General features: G+C 40.4%; 1 protein-coding gene across 10 annotated transcripts in view; it reads right to left on the bottom strand.

Moving 5' to 3' along the window:
* Positions 1 to 16,908, bottom strand: part of LOC139934558 (uncharacterized) — a 142,494-nt gene that overhangs the window by 6,124 nt on the left and 119,462 nt on the right. For all 10 annotated transcript variants that reach the window (XM_071928818.1, XM_071928820.1, XM_071928819.1 and 7 more), the window contains 9 exons: positions 7,793 to 8,017; positions 6,771 to 6,943; positions 5,648 to 5,910; positions 5,107 to 5,216; positions 4,026 to 4,861; positions 3,427 to 3,642; positions 2,743 to 2,892; positions 1,877 to 2,485; positions 800 to 903 (listed from right to left, as the gene is read on the bottom strand). In XM_071928818.1, the coding sequence (XP_071784919.1) occupies positions 800 to 903; positions 1,877 to 2,485; positions 2,743 to 2,892; positions 3,427 to 3,642; positions 4,026 to 4,861; positions 5,107 to 5,216; positions 5,648 to 5,910; positions 6,771 to 6,943; positions 7,793 to 8,017 (2,686 nt within the window). The remainder of the gene's footprint in view (positions 1 to 799; positions 904 to 1,876; positions 2,486 to 2,742; positions 2,893 to 3,426; positions 3,643 to 4,025; positions 4,862 to 5,106; positions 5,217 to 5,647; positions 5,911 to 6,770; positions 6,944 to 7,792; positions 8,018 to 16,908) is intronic.

Genomic DNA, 16,908 nt, shown 5'->3' with positions numbered 1-16,908 from the left:
TGTACTTTTTGTAGGACAAAAAAACACAATGTCCACATATTTACACTAAACTTACACAGTTTGAAGATAATGATAGTAGAAAGTTTCCCTGAAGATATTACATGCTGAGGTGGTGTAGTTTTTGGGAAATGAGTAAAACAATGTCATGAAAATAATTGTGGTCTCATGAGACCAAAATTATTTTAAGCATTTACAAAAACGTGTTTTCATGACATTGTTCTACTCATTTCTCAAAAACTACAGCACCTCAGTAAGTAATATTTGAAGGGAAACTTTCCACTACCATTATCTTCAACCCCTGTAAGTTTAATGTAAATCTTTTGACATTTTGAAAAAGTACCCAAATCCTAAAGGAACTTTACAGAATTGGTAAGAAACAAAAATCGTGAAGATCACAGATTTACATAAACCAGCACGGTCTAATGATGATAGTAGTAGAAAACATCCCTTGAAATATTTCTGTCTGAAATGTCATATTTTATGAGAAATAAATAATCTATTTTCGCAATTGGAGTTTATCGCTCAGAGAGCGTTTTATTCATTTTTGTTTTAACATCGATGCAATGCAAAATTTGTAATCGGTTTTTCACTATTCTCTCATGACCCAGATGGCAGATCGATCTCGGACTTTATGTATATACATAAAGTGCTTACACTGCCAGCAACATTTTTGCTAGCAAAACCAATTCTGTAATGTTCCTTTAAGCAAAAATGACGTCAGCATTGGTCCGAAGTGCTATTCTTGGTGATAAAGCAAAGTTTCTGAGAAAGGTTAATGAATTTATGTGTTAATACTTACAGCCATCTTGAGTCTGAGCTGATCAGCTGTACTGCTTAACTCTCCATTGCATAACCTCAGTCTTCCTTGCTGATCTAGTAACACACTCTTCTCTAGTTCTTGCTCTGTTATAACCAAGAAAGAAACCAAGCTCTTACTCATAATGAAACAATGATCAGAGCTCCAAATTGACACTAAGACCCATAGCAAGACCCAATTTCATGGCTTCGCTTTATAACACCGAATTCCACGCTTAGGATCATCATTCTAGGCTTGCACGGCAAGTGCCAAATTTCACCACTAGCTGGGTAAGCAAAGAATGCCTAGTGACGTAAAGTACGGACCGAAGTTCCCAGCTAACACGTAAGCACAGAATTCGATGCTTCTACAACCGCCGATTCTTTGTACGGTAAGCAGAGCCATGAAGTTGTTATAGCACAGGGCCAATGAAATCGTGACCGGACAAGCCCTGGGGTCGATTTCACAAACAGTTAGGACTCGTCTTATCTCAAATTAGGACGAGTTAGGATTTATCTTAAGGTCTGCATGCTACATTGCAGGGTTGGGATCGTCCTAAGTCCTATGATTAGTCTAAGGTTAGGAAGAGTTTTGTGAAATCAACGGCTGTGGTCTTGCATTTTAAAATTGACCAATAACTCATTGTGTGGTTTCTTTGTGAAAAAATAAAAAATCTGATATGTCTTTCAGTTCAGTTGAGTATACTCGAAGTAGCATGACAAATAATTATTGGGGGAGAGTACGCAGGGAATGATTATTATGGTTTGGAAGGTGTGGTGTAGGGAGAAACTATAAATAAATAGTCAACTTGTGTAAATCCAATATGTAAATCTCTTTTGTGGGAGCGTTGGCTCTGAAGACGAGCAGAGTGTTCGAATCATGGAGACCACACCGGCTCTTTTTAGAGCCAACACTCCTACAAAAGAGATTTACGTGGTTGTACCCAAAAGTTTACTATTTATTTATACTTTCATCCTAAGGGAATTGTTGTTTATAAACTGTCAACAGTTTAAAGTAAAAAATTAACAGTTGTTATCACAATATATAAACACTTTTAACAAAAAGTAGAAATGAATCTACCTCTAGTGTATCTCTGAAAAGAGTCCATCACGGTCTCTACCCCTGGCCATTGGAATTGTCCCTTAGAGCACACTGCAGCATTACTTCGAGGAACAGCGCCCTCATTGTTTGTCAGGCTAACAAGCCTGTCGCGTCGTGTCGTCTCCGTCTGAGCAGAGTTGTTCTGCGAGCTGGTGCCGACTCGTTGGTGGGCCATAGACTCCTGTGTCGTCCGCAAGACAGACTGGTGAAACTCTTGGGCAAACCCTTCAAACTGGGACGGTTTGCCTACACGCGACGAAAGCAAGGCGGCTGTCGAATAGGGCAAGATCCCACCACCCTGTGATTCCGAGGTACTCTTACAGTGGGGCAGGTCTCCCCTCTCATTCACAGTGAGCGGTTCCTGTTTGATGTCCTTGTCACATATAGGCCTACCCTTAGAGGGTGGTACCATTTTCTCCGGGGATGTTTGCTGAGGCAGAATGCTCCCGCTACTGGATAATGTCCTGTCATTTTGTACATGGGATTGTTGTTGTCCTGGAGATGATGCGGCCAAATGATTTGGGAAAGTCTCTCCCACAGCTGATTTGCATTGGTTAGCTTCCAAGTTTTCTACTTTCAAGTCATTACCTAAATAAACCAAAATGCACACAAAATCATATATTAATATCAGGCATGACACTTGGTCTTTGGAAAAGGGTCGGGGAAAAAGGGCACAAGGGCTGACCTACTTGTTCATATGGTGCATGGTTCCGGAATTCAAATGTCAAGGGATTAGAATGCACACTCTGCTGATCAGAAACTCCAGAGTCAGAATCTGGTCATCATAGCCATTCGACCACAACATGCCACAATGTCAAAGAAAATAAACTGTAACAAATCCTTACCTGAGTTTTGAGAAGCTGCTGGCGTTTCTGCCGTCTCCGACCCAGCCACCGCTGTCTCAGAATCTCCTTTGATGACTTTACGAGCCGCTTCAAGTCTCTTGGCCCGTCTGATTCTATTACCCTCGACAGAAACTCTTGCCTTCTCGATCTCTGCAAAACAAAAGTTTGCGTTTGAAAAGTTTACTTGGCGCACATGGACTGGTCAGTTGGATCGCAGGAACACTCCGTTGGAATGTTCACATTGCCAACGGATATAGAATGGTATATTGGTTCCCCTAGTTCAGCGCAATGTCCTGAGCTGAGGCTTTAATACTTTGCCTCCAGGCGTGCCTTGGTGCCCTTGAAATTTACAATTTCCTTATAGGGTGCCCTTTACCGAGGAGAAAATGCCTTGGTGCCCTTCCTGTTGTAAAAACGAAGTATACAGGCTTGTGAGCCAGCAGAACATTCGGGAGTTCAACTGAATTGCCTACAAGAATGTTCTTTCACGCCTGGAATGTGCCCCGAAAAACTCCCTTTTTACAAAAAGGATTAAATAACATTAATAATAATGATAACAACATGTTGAGACACAATGTAGACAATTTCTTCCCCCCTTGATTGTTTAACCTTTCTCAAGACAATTTGAAGGCTCAAGAAGTGTTTGAGAAACAACTCAAGTCTGCCTAAGTGCATTTAACTGACCTTTCCTCTTATCCCGTCCGACCACGTCGAGCCCAAGGCCACGTAGAAATCTACATTTATGCGGATAGTCCAGCTCTCGTTGGAAGTCCTCCTGGCTGAGATTGGCCTGTGGGGGCAGCAGACTTGAAGGTTCGGATGCCGGTCTGCTAATCTTGGACGGTGGCTGATCCTCCTTCAGCCATATCCGCCGCTTCCGTCTCTTCTCGTTATTCAATTCTGGGGGAGGAAAAAGAATATATGAATAATCACAGCTCTTATACAGCGCAACTGAAATCATTGCGCTACACAAACAAACCAAACAACACAAGGAATTACAACACACTAGAATAAATAGATTTTGAGAATGGCTTGAAAGCACCAACTGTTGGTGAGGACCTTTCGGGCTGTGGTAATTGGTTCCAAAGAGTTGGCCCGAACATACTGAAGGATACATTGCCTTTCGTTTGTTACTCTTTTGGATGGTAACACAAATAACACGTAATACAGTGCTAGACACTTTTGTAGGTATTTTGATTTCATTCAGAAATATAATAATAAAAGCAGTTACAATGATGCAACAAATAGTATATTCGTTTAGAATGAAAGCTGAGGGAATGTACCTTCTTTCTTCCCGTGGGTCACCAGTCCCATGACCTCAAAAAAGTTGGTCTTCTTCTCCGACTTGTCCAACGTCAGACAAGACTTGTTGACGATTCGATGCATTCTCTTACGATATCGCTCTCTCTTAATGACCGTCTCTTCTTCACTATCCGTCTCACTCTCACTGGAGATGTAAATACCGTTCGCTCGAGTCTCAATCCTCTTCCGGCCCTCTAGGTCCAGTTTTGAAACCACTGGTTCCCCGGTTTCGTTTAATTGCACCCTTGGTTGGTCCCCGCTGTGGTTGTGCAACTCATGCACCTGCTGGTTACGGAAAAACTCCTGCAGATGGTGATAGTTTGACTCGGCGTGCGGCCGATCGTAGTCATACTGACTCAGATGCAGCACTTTGCCGGGGGTAGCAGGAGCCGGCGGTCCGTGGCTGTTGGTGAGGATACGCGCCTCGCGGTTAAACTCCCTCGTGTGGTTGCTGTTGGCATGCGGACTCTGTACACGGTTACTCATGATGGCGCGCTGCTGCTCATACCAAGCTTTGTCAGCGGTGCTGGATGTTGTCGCTGCCGTTGGCGCCGGAGCAGAGGGCTGTGACCCCGACGATTTAGTATCGTTCAGTAATATCCTGTCCACATTGTTGAGTCGCTCGTATTCGTATTGCGACGGAATGGCATGGTCCTGGCTCACAGGCCGATGGTTGTTAAAAAGTTTATGGCGGTAAATGTCCTCCTGAGTTGGTCGTACTGGGGACACTAGAGGGGGTGGTCTGTTGCTATGGTGATGGTCCCCTCTACTGATCTGGTTACGCTGTTCTCTTATGAGACTGCGCTCCTTTTCATGCCTGCATAAGAAAGTTTCAGAAATTTAGTTTGCAGTGCATAGAAAGAAAAAAAAAGTTGTTAATGAAAAGAAGACCAAGATGGAGACATGTTGATAGTGGTATATTAAAAAGCCTAGCGACTCTGGCTACAGCTGTCGCTCTTAACTGCAATGACAATGTTGAAGAATAGGAATTTCCTTTATCTAGCCTTGGCTTAGCCATAGCTTAAACCATTCATTTGGGACATGGAGTAAACATCAACTCACCTCTCGGCATTGTTTCTATCCTGTTGTAGCCTCAGCTCCCTCTCTTGGTGTAAGGAGGTTTTACGCTCCTTCTCCGATAAGTGAGCGATGTGGTTTTCATGCGACATTGCCTGCAAAAAACACCACAGATAAGATTTATTATATTTCAAGATTGAACAAAGAAAAATTGACTTAGTCCTTCGACCTCAGCCAAGTGACTTAAAAAAACTCTTTGTATGCGTGGGAAGTATGAGGGTATCGTGGCCGAGCGTTGCTTCTGTCCACCCAGGGGTAAATGGGACCTGTGAGGGCAGAGACAGTTCTTGTAATTGATTTAGCTTAGTAGCGCATATTTTTATGCTGTTGCACAGGCTATATACTCCCAAGGGAGCTGAGATTGTTTAAGGAATGAATTAATTTGCCCAGTGACCAGGGGTAATAATGTTGGAAGTGCTTTGAGATGCTTTGAGGTGTGAAAAGTGCAATACAAAAACTGGTTAATGTTGTTGCTGTTGTCATTATAACTGTTATCAATGAGGCTGTCTATTCTGGACAATTTTACCTGTGAATTCCTGCCGTGTCTGTACTGCCCCTCATTGTTGGCGTTGTCTTTAGAGTGTTTGGAATGCCATCTGTCGTCACTCTCGGCCTTCTTGACGAGTGAGATCGGTCCTTGGTCGTCACGGTGGCTGGATGACAAGGTCGGACCCCTCTGGGCTCCTGGGTGATGCTGATGTTGCTGGGAGGAGGGGTGAGTAAGCTGCTGGTGGTGATGGTGATGATGATGATGGTGGTGAGCGTGGGGAGGTCGCTGGTGAGGACCATCTACATACGAGAAGCAAAGAAGAAGAAAATCGGTTGAATGAGACAAATTAACTTGAGCTGATCCGGACTCGAACCACAGCCACTGTGGTGAGAGGCAAGTACTTTATGCACAAGCCACCCATGCCCTATATAGGACTCTTCCTCTGTACACAGATACAGAGTCCTAACTATTAAGGCCCGTTTCTGGGGCGGAAAATTTTCAAAGCTTCATAGCTCAAATCTTACCTGCAATAAGCCACTAATTTCAACAGAATCACATTCTATGGCGGCATACATTTTTCTGCGGTGGGTTTTGGTCATCATATATTCCTCACAAATCCATCATTTTCGTGAAATAATGCAGCTCCCCAAGAACAGGCCAAGAACAGGGCAACAAAGGCCATACAACGTGGCTGCCAAGTAATTCCTCAACTCAATTTCACGACGACTAGAATAAGTGTTGTCCTCTAGTTACTGAAACACAGCTTCTTGATTTGTGTAACTCATATTGATATATATGTTAAACAAATGTTTCTATTGTAAGATATTAGGAAGGTTTAGCTGCACGTTACGTGAGCAAAAACGTGAAAGTGAACGTGAGACACCTTTGTGGAAAAATTTAAGACTTAAGCATATGTAAAGTTACCATTTTTCATGTCAGGTGTGTGAGCATGCAATAAGCCCAAAGTGGTGACGTCGCCTACAAATTTTCTGGGTTCTTGTTCACGATTTTGCTCGCATAACATGCAGCTAAACCTCCCTAGTGGTTATTGCCAGCTTGGCGTTTATATCACAATGTGGGAGTTTGCCAAGTTCCCTTTACGGGATGAACAATAACACAAACAGATCAAGGAAAAGAACAAGAAAGTCTTAAAATTTACCTCTGGGAGAGCTGCGTTTATCCTCTTGACTCCGTGCCATCATCGCTCTCTCATGGTTCTCACGCTCGGTCTCGCGCTGTTGTTGCTGCTTCTCCTTCTGGGCAGCAGCCTCTTGCTTGGCCTCCTCTGCTCGTCTGTCTCGATCTCGCTGCTGGTCCAGCAACAACTTCTCTCTGTGGGAGGAAGCAAAAAGGACATAAACAATGACTCTCATTTCATTTAGTCTGGCTGTGAAGCCATGGATTATCAGAATGGCCAACTTAATAACCCAGTGGAGAGATGACGAGGAAGAAAGTTTCAGTTTTGGAGGGAAAACCTCAGCGAATCATTCTAGGGAAACCCCATTGAGTCAGTTAAGGACGAAACTCCAATCAACATATAGACCAATCCGTGTTGAGCATCGCGCGCCATTTGCTGCCTAGTTTTCAGTGCCTAGATTGTGCACAAAAAGACACTGCAAATGTTACTTTTTCAATAGAGGGCGCTACCAATTTTGTTCCGTCGGATAGGTCTATAATAGTGCCCCTAGTCTGATTTGAACTGGTGAATTAGAGGTGAAAGGCGAGAAAAAGACCACTACGCCAACCCGACCACGTAATCCATGTAAATGGACAGAGATGTGTCGGGCAGTCAGACTGACAAATTTAAGCAGGTTGTTGGTCCAATATTTGTTATAAATCAACATTTTTTTCAAAAGAGACAGCAATAACCAACAATGTAAAGTCCCTAGAAATTCTGCTGGCTGTTAACACTAAAACTATGTTTAAAAGCATCATTAAGTTCTCTAGAAGTCGCACACCGACCTATCCCTGTTGTGGAAACAATCCTTGACACTGCTCTAGAATTGCAAAGGTCGTGGGTTCGAATCCCACCCGAGTAAAATGCCTGTGTTTTTTTTCACAGGGCTCGCGAAAGTACTGAGTATACAGTGCTACACAGATCGGTGTATATGGGTAAAAAAACAAAAATTAATATTCTTTATCCCCGATGAACATTTAACATCTATTAAATCTTTTACATACCTTTCATGTTGTGCCGAAGGTGAGACTAACCCACCGAATGAAACTCCTGGCGATAAATGTGACAGCTGCATGGCGGCAATTTCACTTGGATAGCGGAGCCCGGAGAATGCTAAAGGGTTCATCGCTGGATGGGGGAAAAGGTGACTAGGGGGCGACGAGAAAGGAATGAACGGGGGTGGGCGCAGACCGGGGTAACTGCTGTATCGCTCGTAAGAGTCTTCCGGCCTGTTGATAGAGAGAAGAAGAAAAGGGAACAGTTTTGAAAGAGGATGTCAAATATTAATTGCATAGGTTGTGGGTTCGAATCCCACTTGAGTAATATGCCTGTGATTTGTTCACAGTACTTGGGAAAGTATACTTAGTTCACAGTGCTAACTCACATCGGGATATGCGGGTAAAACCAAAATTGACATTTGTTATCCCTGATGTGATGCAAATTTAACATCTATTAACCTGTAAAAATTTTCCACATGATTTCCAGTTTTTCCCTGACACCAATGTGTACTTACATTATACTAGCATAGTTTTGGGCGAACTTGCATAATTAATAATATAAAACAAAATAAACATTTTTTCATGCAATTATAAAAAGGTATATGAACAGTCAAAAAAGTAAACAAATGTAAGAAGAAAGATTATTTAAAAAAAATTTTAAAAACACACAAACAGCCAAACAAAGTAATTGCCTCAAAGGGTTCTGAACATACTGGTAACAAGAACAGCAAATAACAATAAGAACCCTGAGCAGGAAGAAGCAAGTTTGAAATTCCAAAAGATTGGTTCATTGCTGAAAATATTACCCAATCATGATTCACAAGATCTGGACCAAAGTAAAAGATTTTCATAACCTTCACTACACCTCATTTAACCCCTTCATCACTTATAGAGAAATCTTCCTTATTGAGCCATCACTTAAAGCAGTTTAAGTCAACCAAAAGGTGAAGCGCGATTTCGTTTGAAAGGCCGAAAGATAAACAGCGTGGCAATTATACTGCTGTAGTTTCTTAACCACAGTGTACTAGGGTTGGGGGTGGGGGGGGGGGGAGTGGGGGCCTGTAATTAAAAAAAAACAGGTCATTCAGTCCAAACCCTCTGACTAATCAAAAATTCCAATTCAGTCCTAATTTACTATTGCCCTGATTCAATTGATTATTTCTCTTTCAGTCCGAAGGAGGTTTTTTCTTCTTAGCACCATTTCTCTGATAAGCCTTAGGGAGTATAACAATTTGCACCGCGTGAAGGAAGACATCTCAAGGCCAATTTATGTGATTTTTTTAAAGTCCGAGTACTTCATGCATTTTGACAAGGCTTTTGAGTGTGCGTACAAAAAAGTGACAGTTTTCTTCTTGTAGCACATCTTTTTGATAATAACATTGAAAATGCTTACTCTCAATCTTTGGTTTCTTGCAGAACTATATTCACTTTCTGTATTCAAGCTTTATTGAATATCGGTGAATATCCATTAGGAAAAAAAAAATTATTTAATGATTTTCTTTTGAGAGAGAGAGTTTAGAAAAAATATCAATTTTATAGTTACCAAAAATTCTACTATGAATAAAAAAAACCAGGAAAGACCAATACAATAAATATCCTTTGAAGCCTGTATGAAATTTTGAAACTTTGAAACGACTAGATTAAAAAAGAAATGTTCTCTATATTATTTATATATATTTATAACCTTTATTACTATTGTTACAACTTAACATCCTTTTCACTCCCACCACCTCAAACTAAATCTGTATTGAAAACTGTCACAAAAATCAATCCTCAAATCACTCCCAGAGGGTGGATAATAAAAGAAAGGCGGAAAAATGACAGAAATGTCAGGGCTATAGTCCATTTCCAATAAAATATCAAGAGCTTTGTCTTCCTTCTTTCTTCTCGCTTTCTATCTTTCCATAAGACACCCTCCAGCTAACACAAATTTAGCTCAATATTGCATCAAGTTTTAGCACCCGGCCTGAAAAGGCTGTGGTTACCATGGTAATGTGCACGGTTCCAATATGACCATAATGTGTCTCGCATACGTACAATATATAGTGTCCTACCCACGCATATAAATGCTGATAGAAACTTGATTAATCATCCAAATGGGAATGTTCTCTTTCCTTTAAAGGACAGGTTGTAGTTTTTTGCCGATTTTTATCCCATACCATTCAAGTGGTAATTCTTTATTTGTGTCAACTAATTCCCTAGAAAATGCTGTCATCTTAAAAATAAAAAACAGCATTAAAAGGCAGTGGACACTATTGGTTATTACTCAAAATAATTATTACCATAAAAATGTACTTGGTAAGAATCGATTTGGAGAGGTTAGTAGTATTAAACATTGTGAGAAACGGCCCCCTCTGAAGTAACGTAGTTTTCAATAAAGAAATAATGTTCCACGAATTTGATTTCGAGACCTCAGATTTAGAATTTGAGTTCTCGAAATCAACAATCTAAATGTTCACAACTTCGAGTGACGAGTGTGTTTTTTTCTTTCATTATTATCTCGCAACTTTGACGACCAATTGAGCTCAAATTTTCACAGGTTAGTTATTTTATGCTAGGGTGGAACTGTCAGGCCATTCAAACAACAATTATTTGCATTTACACCATTGGTCCTCTTGGTTGGCCAAGCAAATTGCAACAGCTCATTCTATTTTTTTAGTTTGGCATCTTTCAATGCATCTTACTAGAAAATATACTACGACTAATTGTGCCAACCTTCGTTTTTCACTGTAAACAAATAAGAAGGTGTTCAAAGAGCTCATGTCATGCATTGATCAAAAGCTGTTTGCATTCACACTGTCTTTAATGACTTTACATACTTAAAATGTTGTGCTATAGTTTCCTTGTCGGCAATATGACTGTATGCTAAGTGTTAGGCATACCATAGAGCTATGGGCATACTAACTGAATATTTGTTGCATGCACAAACGACTGACTGCATTCTTGTAATCAATATTATGCTGATCAGGTTTTTGCTGAGTTAAGTTTTTGTCTTTACATGCTTTATGAAATTGCGCTCAGGGTATGGCAACAATTGCCTTTCTGGTTAAAATTCCACACAATTCAGCAAATCTGCGGTTCATCATAACTATTTTCATCCCAATAATAATAAACAAACAACAAATTAGCATTTTACAAGACAACCCCCCCCCCCCTCGCCCCCACAAACCACCATTACATTTTACTGGGATGATTAAAATCATATAAGTAAAAATAGTCCATTATGTCGTTAGCCACATTAGTGTTATACGTGTATTTTGTTTAATTGCATTTGACAACTAGTGCGAATCCTCTTCCACCATAATGACATGTATACGAGTCTGAACAAACAAAGGTAGTTTATGAGGAAAAACACCATTTGTATTAATCAATAATGACAGACGCACAAAGCGTGTTCCAGTTTCCGCGTGTCACCACCATCACACTTGGGTTTCCCAAACACAACTTGAGGGTTCTCATCTCGCAACATAATTAGATGTGGTTCCCCCGACGGCACCGTATGTTTACAAACTAAATGCTACTCTGAAATGTCTTGTTTTTTATTTGCTTGTTTTTTAAGTCGAGGAAATGCAACCAAACGTTGTGTCTAGCCAAAGCGACAGCTGTCCAAATTTGCAAGGCCAAGGTACGCCATGGCCACCCCTATTGCAACTAGATGAATCTCCACTTTATCCCCCCAGGATATAGAAGAGCCAAACGCTGATTGCACATCTGCCCGACAGCCATGGCATTATACATCATCTCCGCTCATATGTGCGTTCGGGCGTGACAGAGTGATTACACAAAGTGGACGAGGTCCCGTTGATGGCTTTTTCCTTCTCCCTGAAAACCAGCCAAGCTGATCAATTATCCAAGCCTCGTAGAACAAATAATTTCCCCGGAATGAAAACGACGGTTTATAGTTATCCGGAAAAAAAATCCCTCCCTGCAGACTGAGGACAGCCGACTCAAGACAGATAAATATTCAGTGTTTTTCAAATGTCTCTAGTTGTCATATCATAGCTGTAATATAAACCTATGTCTATTCATTATACTCTATCCAGCTTATCAACTCCCTAAACATTTACCAAGAAAAAGAAAAGAAAAAAACCAGTAATGGAATACTTCCAGAACTATCAAATCTCTACACAAAAGACACAATCTAATAAGAGAAAAAACATCATCTAAAAAGCGAAATTAATTTGATATCATCAAGTCTTTTCACTAAAATTGAATACCAGATCAGCCAATTCAAGTGCCGTACTCCCGCAATTTAACCTTCCCTTGTCCAGACTCAGAGTTCCTCGCTCTACAAATTTGTTCATTTGACAGATTCGATTACAAGAAGGCACAGGGCGACCGAATCGGAGAGGACACTCGCTAGAAAAAACACTCCCCACGCGCATCTCAAATAACAAGCTTATTAACGATTCCCATCGTCCAGGAAGCAACCGCCGTCGTGTCTCTGTGTGGCGTGCTGGTACGAAGCTGCAAAGTCAGCAGTCGTCCCTACACAGTGAAACAGAGCTAATCACCATGCTTGTACTGATCTGTTTGTGATGGACATCAATTTTGTATTAAAAAAAATCTCCTTTTTTGCGGCACGTCTAGTCACCTGAACACAGTTTAGACAACTACATGTACATAGATACACAGCTGGTTTACATTAACGAGCAGAGGTAGACATGTTTATTTAGCTCGGCATTATTAATGAATGCACTCCAATTAGCTTTTAAGCTTCAGCAATTTAGACAAAAAGCTCTCCAAGGCAAGGGCCCAACCAATTTATGTATAATCAAACCGTAGAATATATAATGTGACTTTTACCGACTGTTAAAAAACATAGCAGCCCCTGAAATTGTGACTGAATTCATGCATTTTCTGTTTCTAGTTTGAGACATACTTTATGGATAGAAAAGTGAACTCACTGGATTCTCAAAAAACATGATGGGAACTTTTACTTAAAATTAGTTTTGAGAATCTTTTCTCAGGGGTTGGGGGGGGGGGGGGGGATTCAAGCGCTGTTTTATTTATTTTTACAGAATTTCAAACACAACAATTTCTGGGAGGATCAATATGAGTTTTGATCTGTAATGATCAGTTTAGAATTAATCTGATCATGCCAACATTTTCTTACAATGATTTGTATTACTATTGATCCTTGTCTTTTAATTGACAAATAAAGGACACAATATCGCTCAAAAATTAATGAGAGCCAAGATCAATCATCCAATTTCCCTCTAGGACAAAAAAAGAAAAAAGTCAATTAAAAATACTGCACTTTAAACTGCAGTCGCAAATTCCATATCTTTTTCTTTTTTAACTCCCCTCTCTCTCTTGAAACATTGTATGCATGCAAAAGAAATTCCAAAATTAGAAAATAAAAAAATTCCGGCGGCACATTTTCCCGAGATGATGCAGGTAATCCCATTACGGACTCTATTACACATGGCCGAGCTACGATGCTATGCCCACGAGCAAATTACAGCCTGATGTGGGATGCACTATCAGCTCCCTTCGTCCCATTTAGGTTTGAGCCAATTCCCGCGTATTATTCTAAGTGAAATTTCAGTTGAGGGTACACGAGGAAAGGAGTTTAATGTGTTAGACACCCTAAGGTTTTTTTCCCTCCTCTTCTTCGTCCGAAAGGAAAAAATGGGTGTGAGGATATCGAGCGCTCTGATGTCTTAAACTGTGACAGTTGTCCTTAAAGATGCCGCATATTTGTTTAAGTTATCAAGAAGAAAATCTCCTCGAACTGAAATCAAGGGATTAAAGAGAGGAACACGTCGTGTTAGAGGTCGCTAAGTAGTGATAAAAAAAGATGAAAGGCGAAGAACATTCAATTTGCTTTGGATTTATATGGGGTGAAGATAGTTTCAGTACAATGTAGTTATTGAAACAAACATGATTTAGGGTTAGGGTAAAGGTGAGAAACATGAATTGGCCATGGTTCCTTACCCTCATCTGTCAAATAGGAAAGAAAAAAGGGGGGAAATGGTATAAGTATACACTTCCCAATATGAAATTTGCATTTTGCAAAGATGGTTTAAAACAAAAAGATGGGTTTTGAAATATTAAAAACAAAGATAATTCTGTATTTGAGTAAAAGTACAGATTTGGCTGATGGTTTCTATTGAATAGAACAAGCCAGAAATAAGATCCAGCAATTACTGCATCTGAAAGGAGTCTTTTTGCATTCATCAGACCATGCACCAAAAGGTAATGTTAAATGGTTATAAGACTCTGTACAAATCCCTGTGGAGCACCCCAGTCTTTAGAATTCCCCTATGGAGACCTTTTGCGTTCCCTTTTCTGTTTGGTTCTCGTTCTCCATAGCAAAGTGAAAATGCGAGGACAAATCTTAACAAATACTGACACTTAGAAGAAAGAAAAATAAGGGAAACAGCTTAACAAACAAGAGACATGGACAGATATATTGATGTAAAAGCTAAACAATAACAATAAAAACATAAAAAGGAAACAGAAATAGAAAGTATTACAAATCCAGATGTTTCACATCTCTAAAGCAAATTACAATCTTATTATTTCATTTATCACAAATAAAACACGGTTCTAGAGGAGCGACGCTTAAGAGTCACTATTCAAATGTGGGGGCGCTGTAACGATCATCATTTCAGAAACATCTAAAGGAGCATGGTCGGGTAATGTCAAAAACTTAAAACAGCCCGGGGGCGTTAGAGTCTAGGTTACAAACAAACCCGATTTGATCAAGGTGTTGTTGTTCATGTTTGGCATAGTGATTGGGAAACATAAGCACTCCGTACGTTGAGGCTACCGGTTTATGTTGCATCACAGCCTCGGAGCGCTGCGCCGTTTCGGTGATGAATAGCCAGTCTTGTTATAAAAACTCTGTATGTAAACCCTCCCGCAATCAATAACAGGATGCTGCACTGTACACACATGAATGTGGAAAGGGCCTTGTGTTTGTTTGTAACCAATATGGCGGTTTAAGTTAAGAAGATATGGGCTGCAGCAATGGGCGCTTGAGGAAATCTTATTGCGGCAATGTTGAATAAATGTAGATCAGGCTAATGACTGTATACTCCAGCACTCAATGTTTATGAACCCTAAAGCAACAATCACTGCCATCATTGCAGACATCTAAGAGGTGTGAAAAGTTAACATTTTCTGCACCTGGGTACTGCAATTGCATGCTAATATTTCTCTTTAAAAAAGCTTGGTTCATACTTCCTGCGAGTGCGAAACGAATGTTGACGCCACAAATTCGCAACGAATATTTGCAGCAGTTCAACTCTGCTCAACTCACTTGCGAATATTGCTGCAAAAGGAGGGTTGTGACGTCAAATTCACGTCAAATTCACTTCGCATTCGCATTCGCATGAAGTATGAACCGGGCTTAACAGGGCAAGACTTATGTCCCAAATCAACCTCAATTTGACTGCATCAAACTGACTGACAGAAAAATAAGATATCAATTATGATAATGGTCTATCTGGGCCTAATTTTTGTAAGGTGTTAAGAACAGTTCTGCTAAGCAGACACAGGTTACAACCCCAAATGCCTGATAACTATTTTTTTTTTAATTAAGATTTTTTTTGGGGGGTGGGGGGGGGGGGGTGGGGGGGTGGGGGGGGATTAAATATTGACTAACTCCAAATGGCCCGTTAAACTAACAGTCCTAAGCAAAATGGACTGATGCCATATATACAAACTATTCCCTGCAACTCTACATGCACAGCCTTGCACAGTATGCATAGGACCCTTGCATGATATCACTTAAATTGGTTAAAAGTTGCACCATCCAGAAGCTTGCCTTTACAGACTATAAGTCAATGCTAATGGTGCCCAGGATTCGTCTTCTATGAGAGTACAACTCCGATCACGTACAGGCTCACTCTCTTATAGACACTCTCTGAGGCAAACCCGTACTTCATGCACGGCCTGACGTTAGTTAACATGTAGGATATTAGCCATGCACTGTCCTCTAACCACTCCAATCTTCATTTACATTTCACTGATATGGGATGAGAGAGCATGAATTGAGGGCTAGCTGCGGACGCATAATTCATTCGCAAGCCCAGTACTTTAGAACGGTTTCTGAGTTCACTGATTTGGCTTTCAAGGAGAGTGGGAAAACTAGGAAATAACTCTGGGATAAAATGAAGGGCTTTTTTGTTTTGTCTTTAAATTATATTTGGATGCTAAAAACACATACCAAAAGATATCACATTAAACTTAACATCGTGAAATGGCAAGGGCCCAAATTTCATGAAGACTGATTTCACACAAAAATAGCTAAGCACATAAGAACCTTGCTGAGCGAACACTAGGTAACCATCCAAATTCCATGAGGTTTACATTGCTACGACTGGTGCCCCACTCATATTTTGCTTAGCAAAGAAACTTACTAAGCAGCATTTTCTGCTCAACAGCTTTATAAAAATGTGTCCGGGGGTCGATTTCACAAAGAGTTAGGACTGGTCCTAACATGGATGGTCCTAAGTTAGGACAAGTAACTGGTCCTAACTCGAGATAAGACTAGTCCTAACTCTTTGTGAAATCCACCCCTGGGCCTGATTTCCTAAAGTTGCTAATGCTAAGCAAATATGAAGTTAGAGTTTCTTTGAATCCCTCTCTGTTAAAACACATTCCTTTGAAGGGAATTGCTTCTCAACTATACATTATCGACAGCTGCAGTGCTTCTAAACAAAGCAAGTTTTTATGATAAAAACATTTTGGGAGTACATGTAGTTACTAAAGGTGTACGTTAAGCTTGGGCGATATCGTCATATTATCAAATATCGCAATACTAATTTGGAAACGATTTCGAAATCGGATCGATTTGGTTTAATCGAAATATCGATATATCGCCATATATCGCGATATATCGCGATATCGATTAAAGCCATTGGACCCTTTCGGTACAGGAAAAAAAACCAAAAAAAGTTCACAGATTTACAAATAACTTACAGGGTTTACAGAAGGTAGTGGTGAAAGACTTCCCTTGAAATATTCATCCATGAAATGCTTTACTTTTTGAGAAAACAGTTAACCAACATCAATTCTCGTTAGCGAGAATTACGGATTTATTTTAAATACATGTCATGACATGGAGAAATGCGCGGATACACGGGTGGGTTTTCCCGTTATTTTCTCGC

The sequence above is a fragment of the Asterias amurensis genome, chromosome 3, assembly GCF_032118995.1.
Source record: "Asterias amurensis chromosome 3, ASM3211899v1".
Classification (NCBI taxonomy): domain Eukaryota; kingdom Metazoa; phylum Echinodermata; class Asteroidea; order Forcipulatida; family Asteriidae; genus Asterias; species Asterias amurensis.
This window is presented reverse-complemented; position numbering and strand designations above follow the sequence as displayed.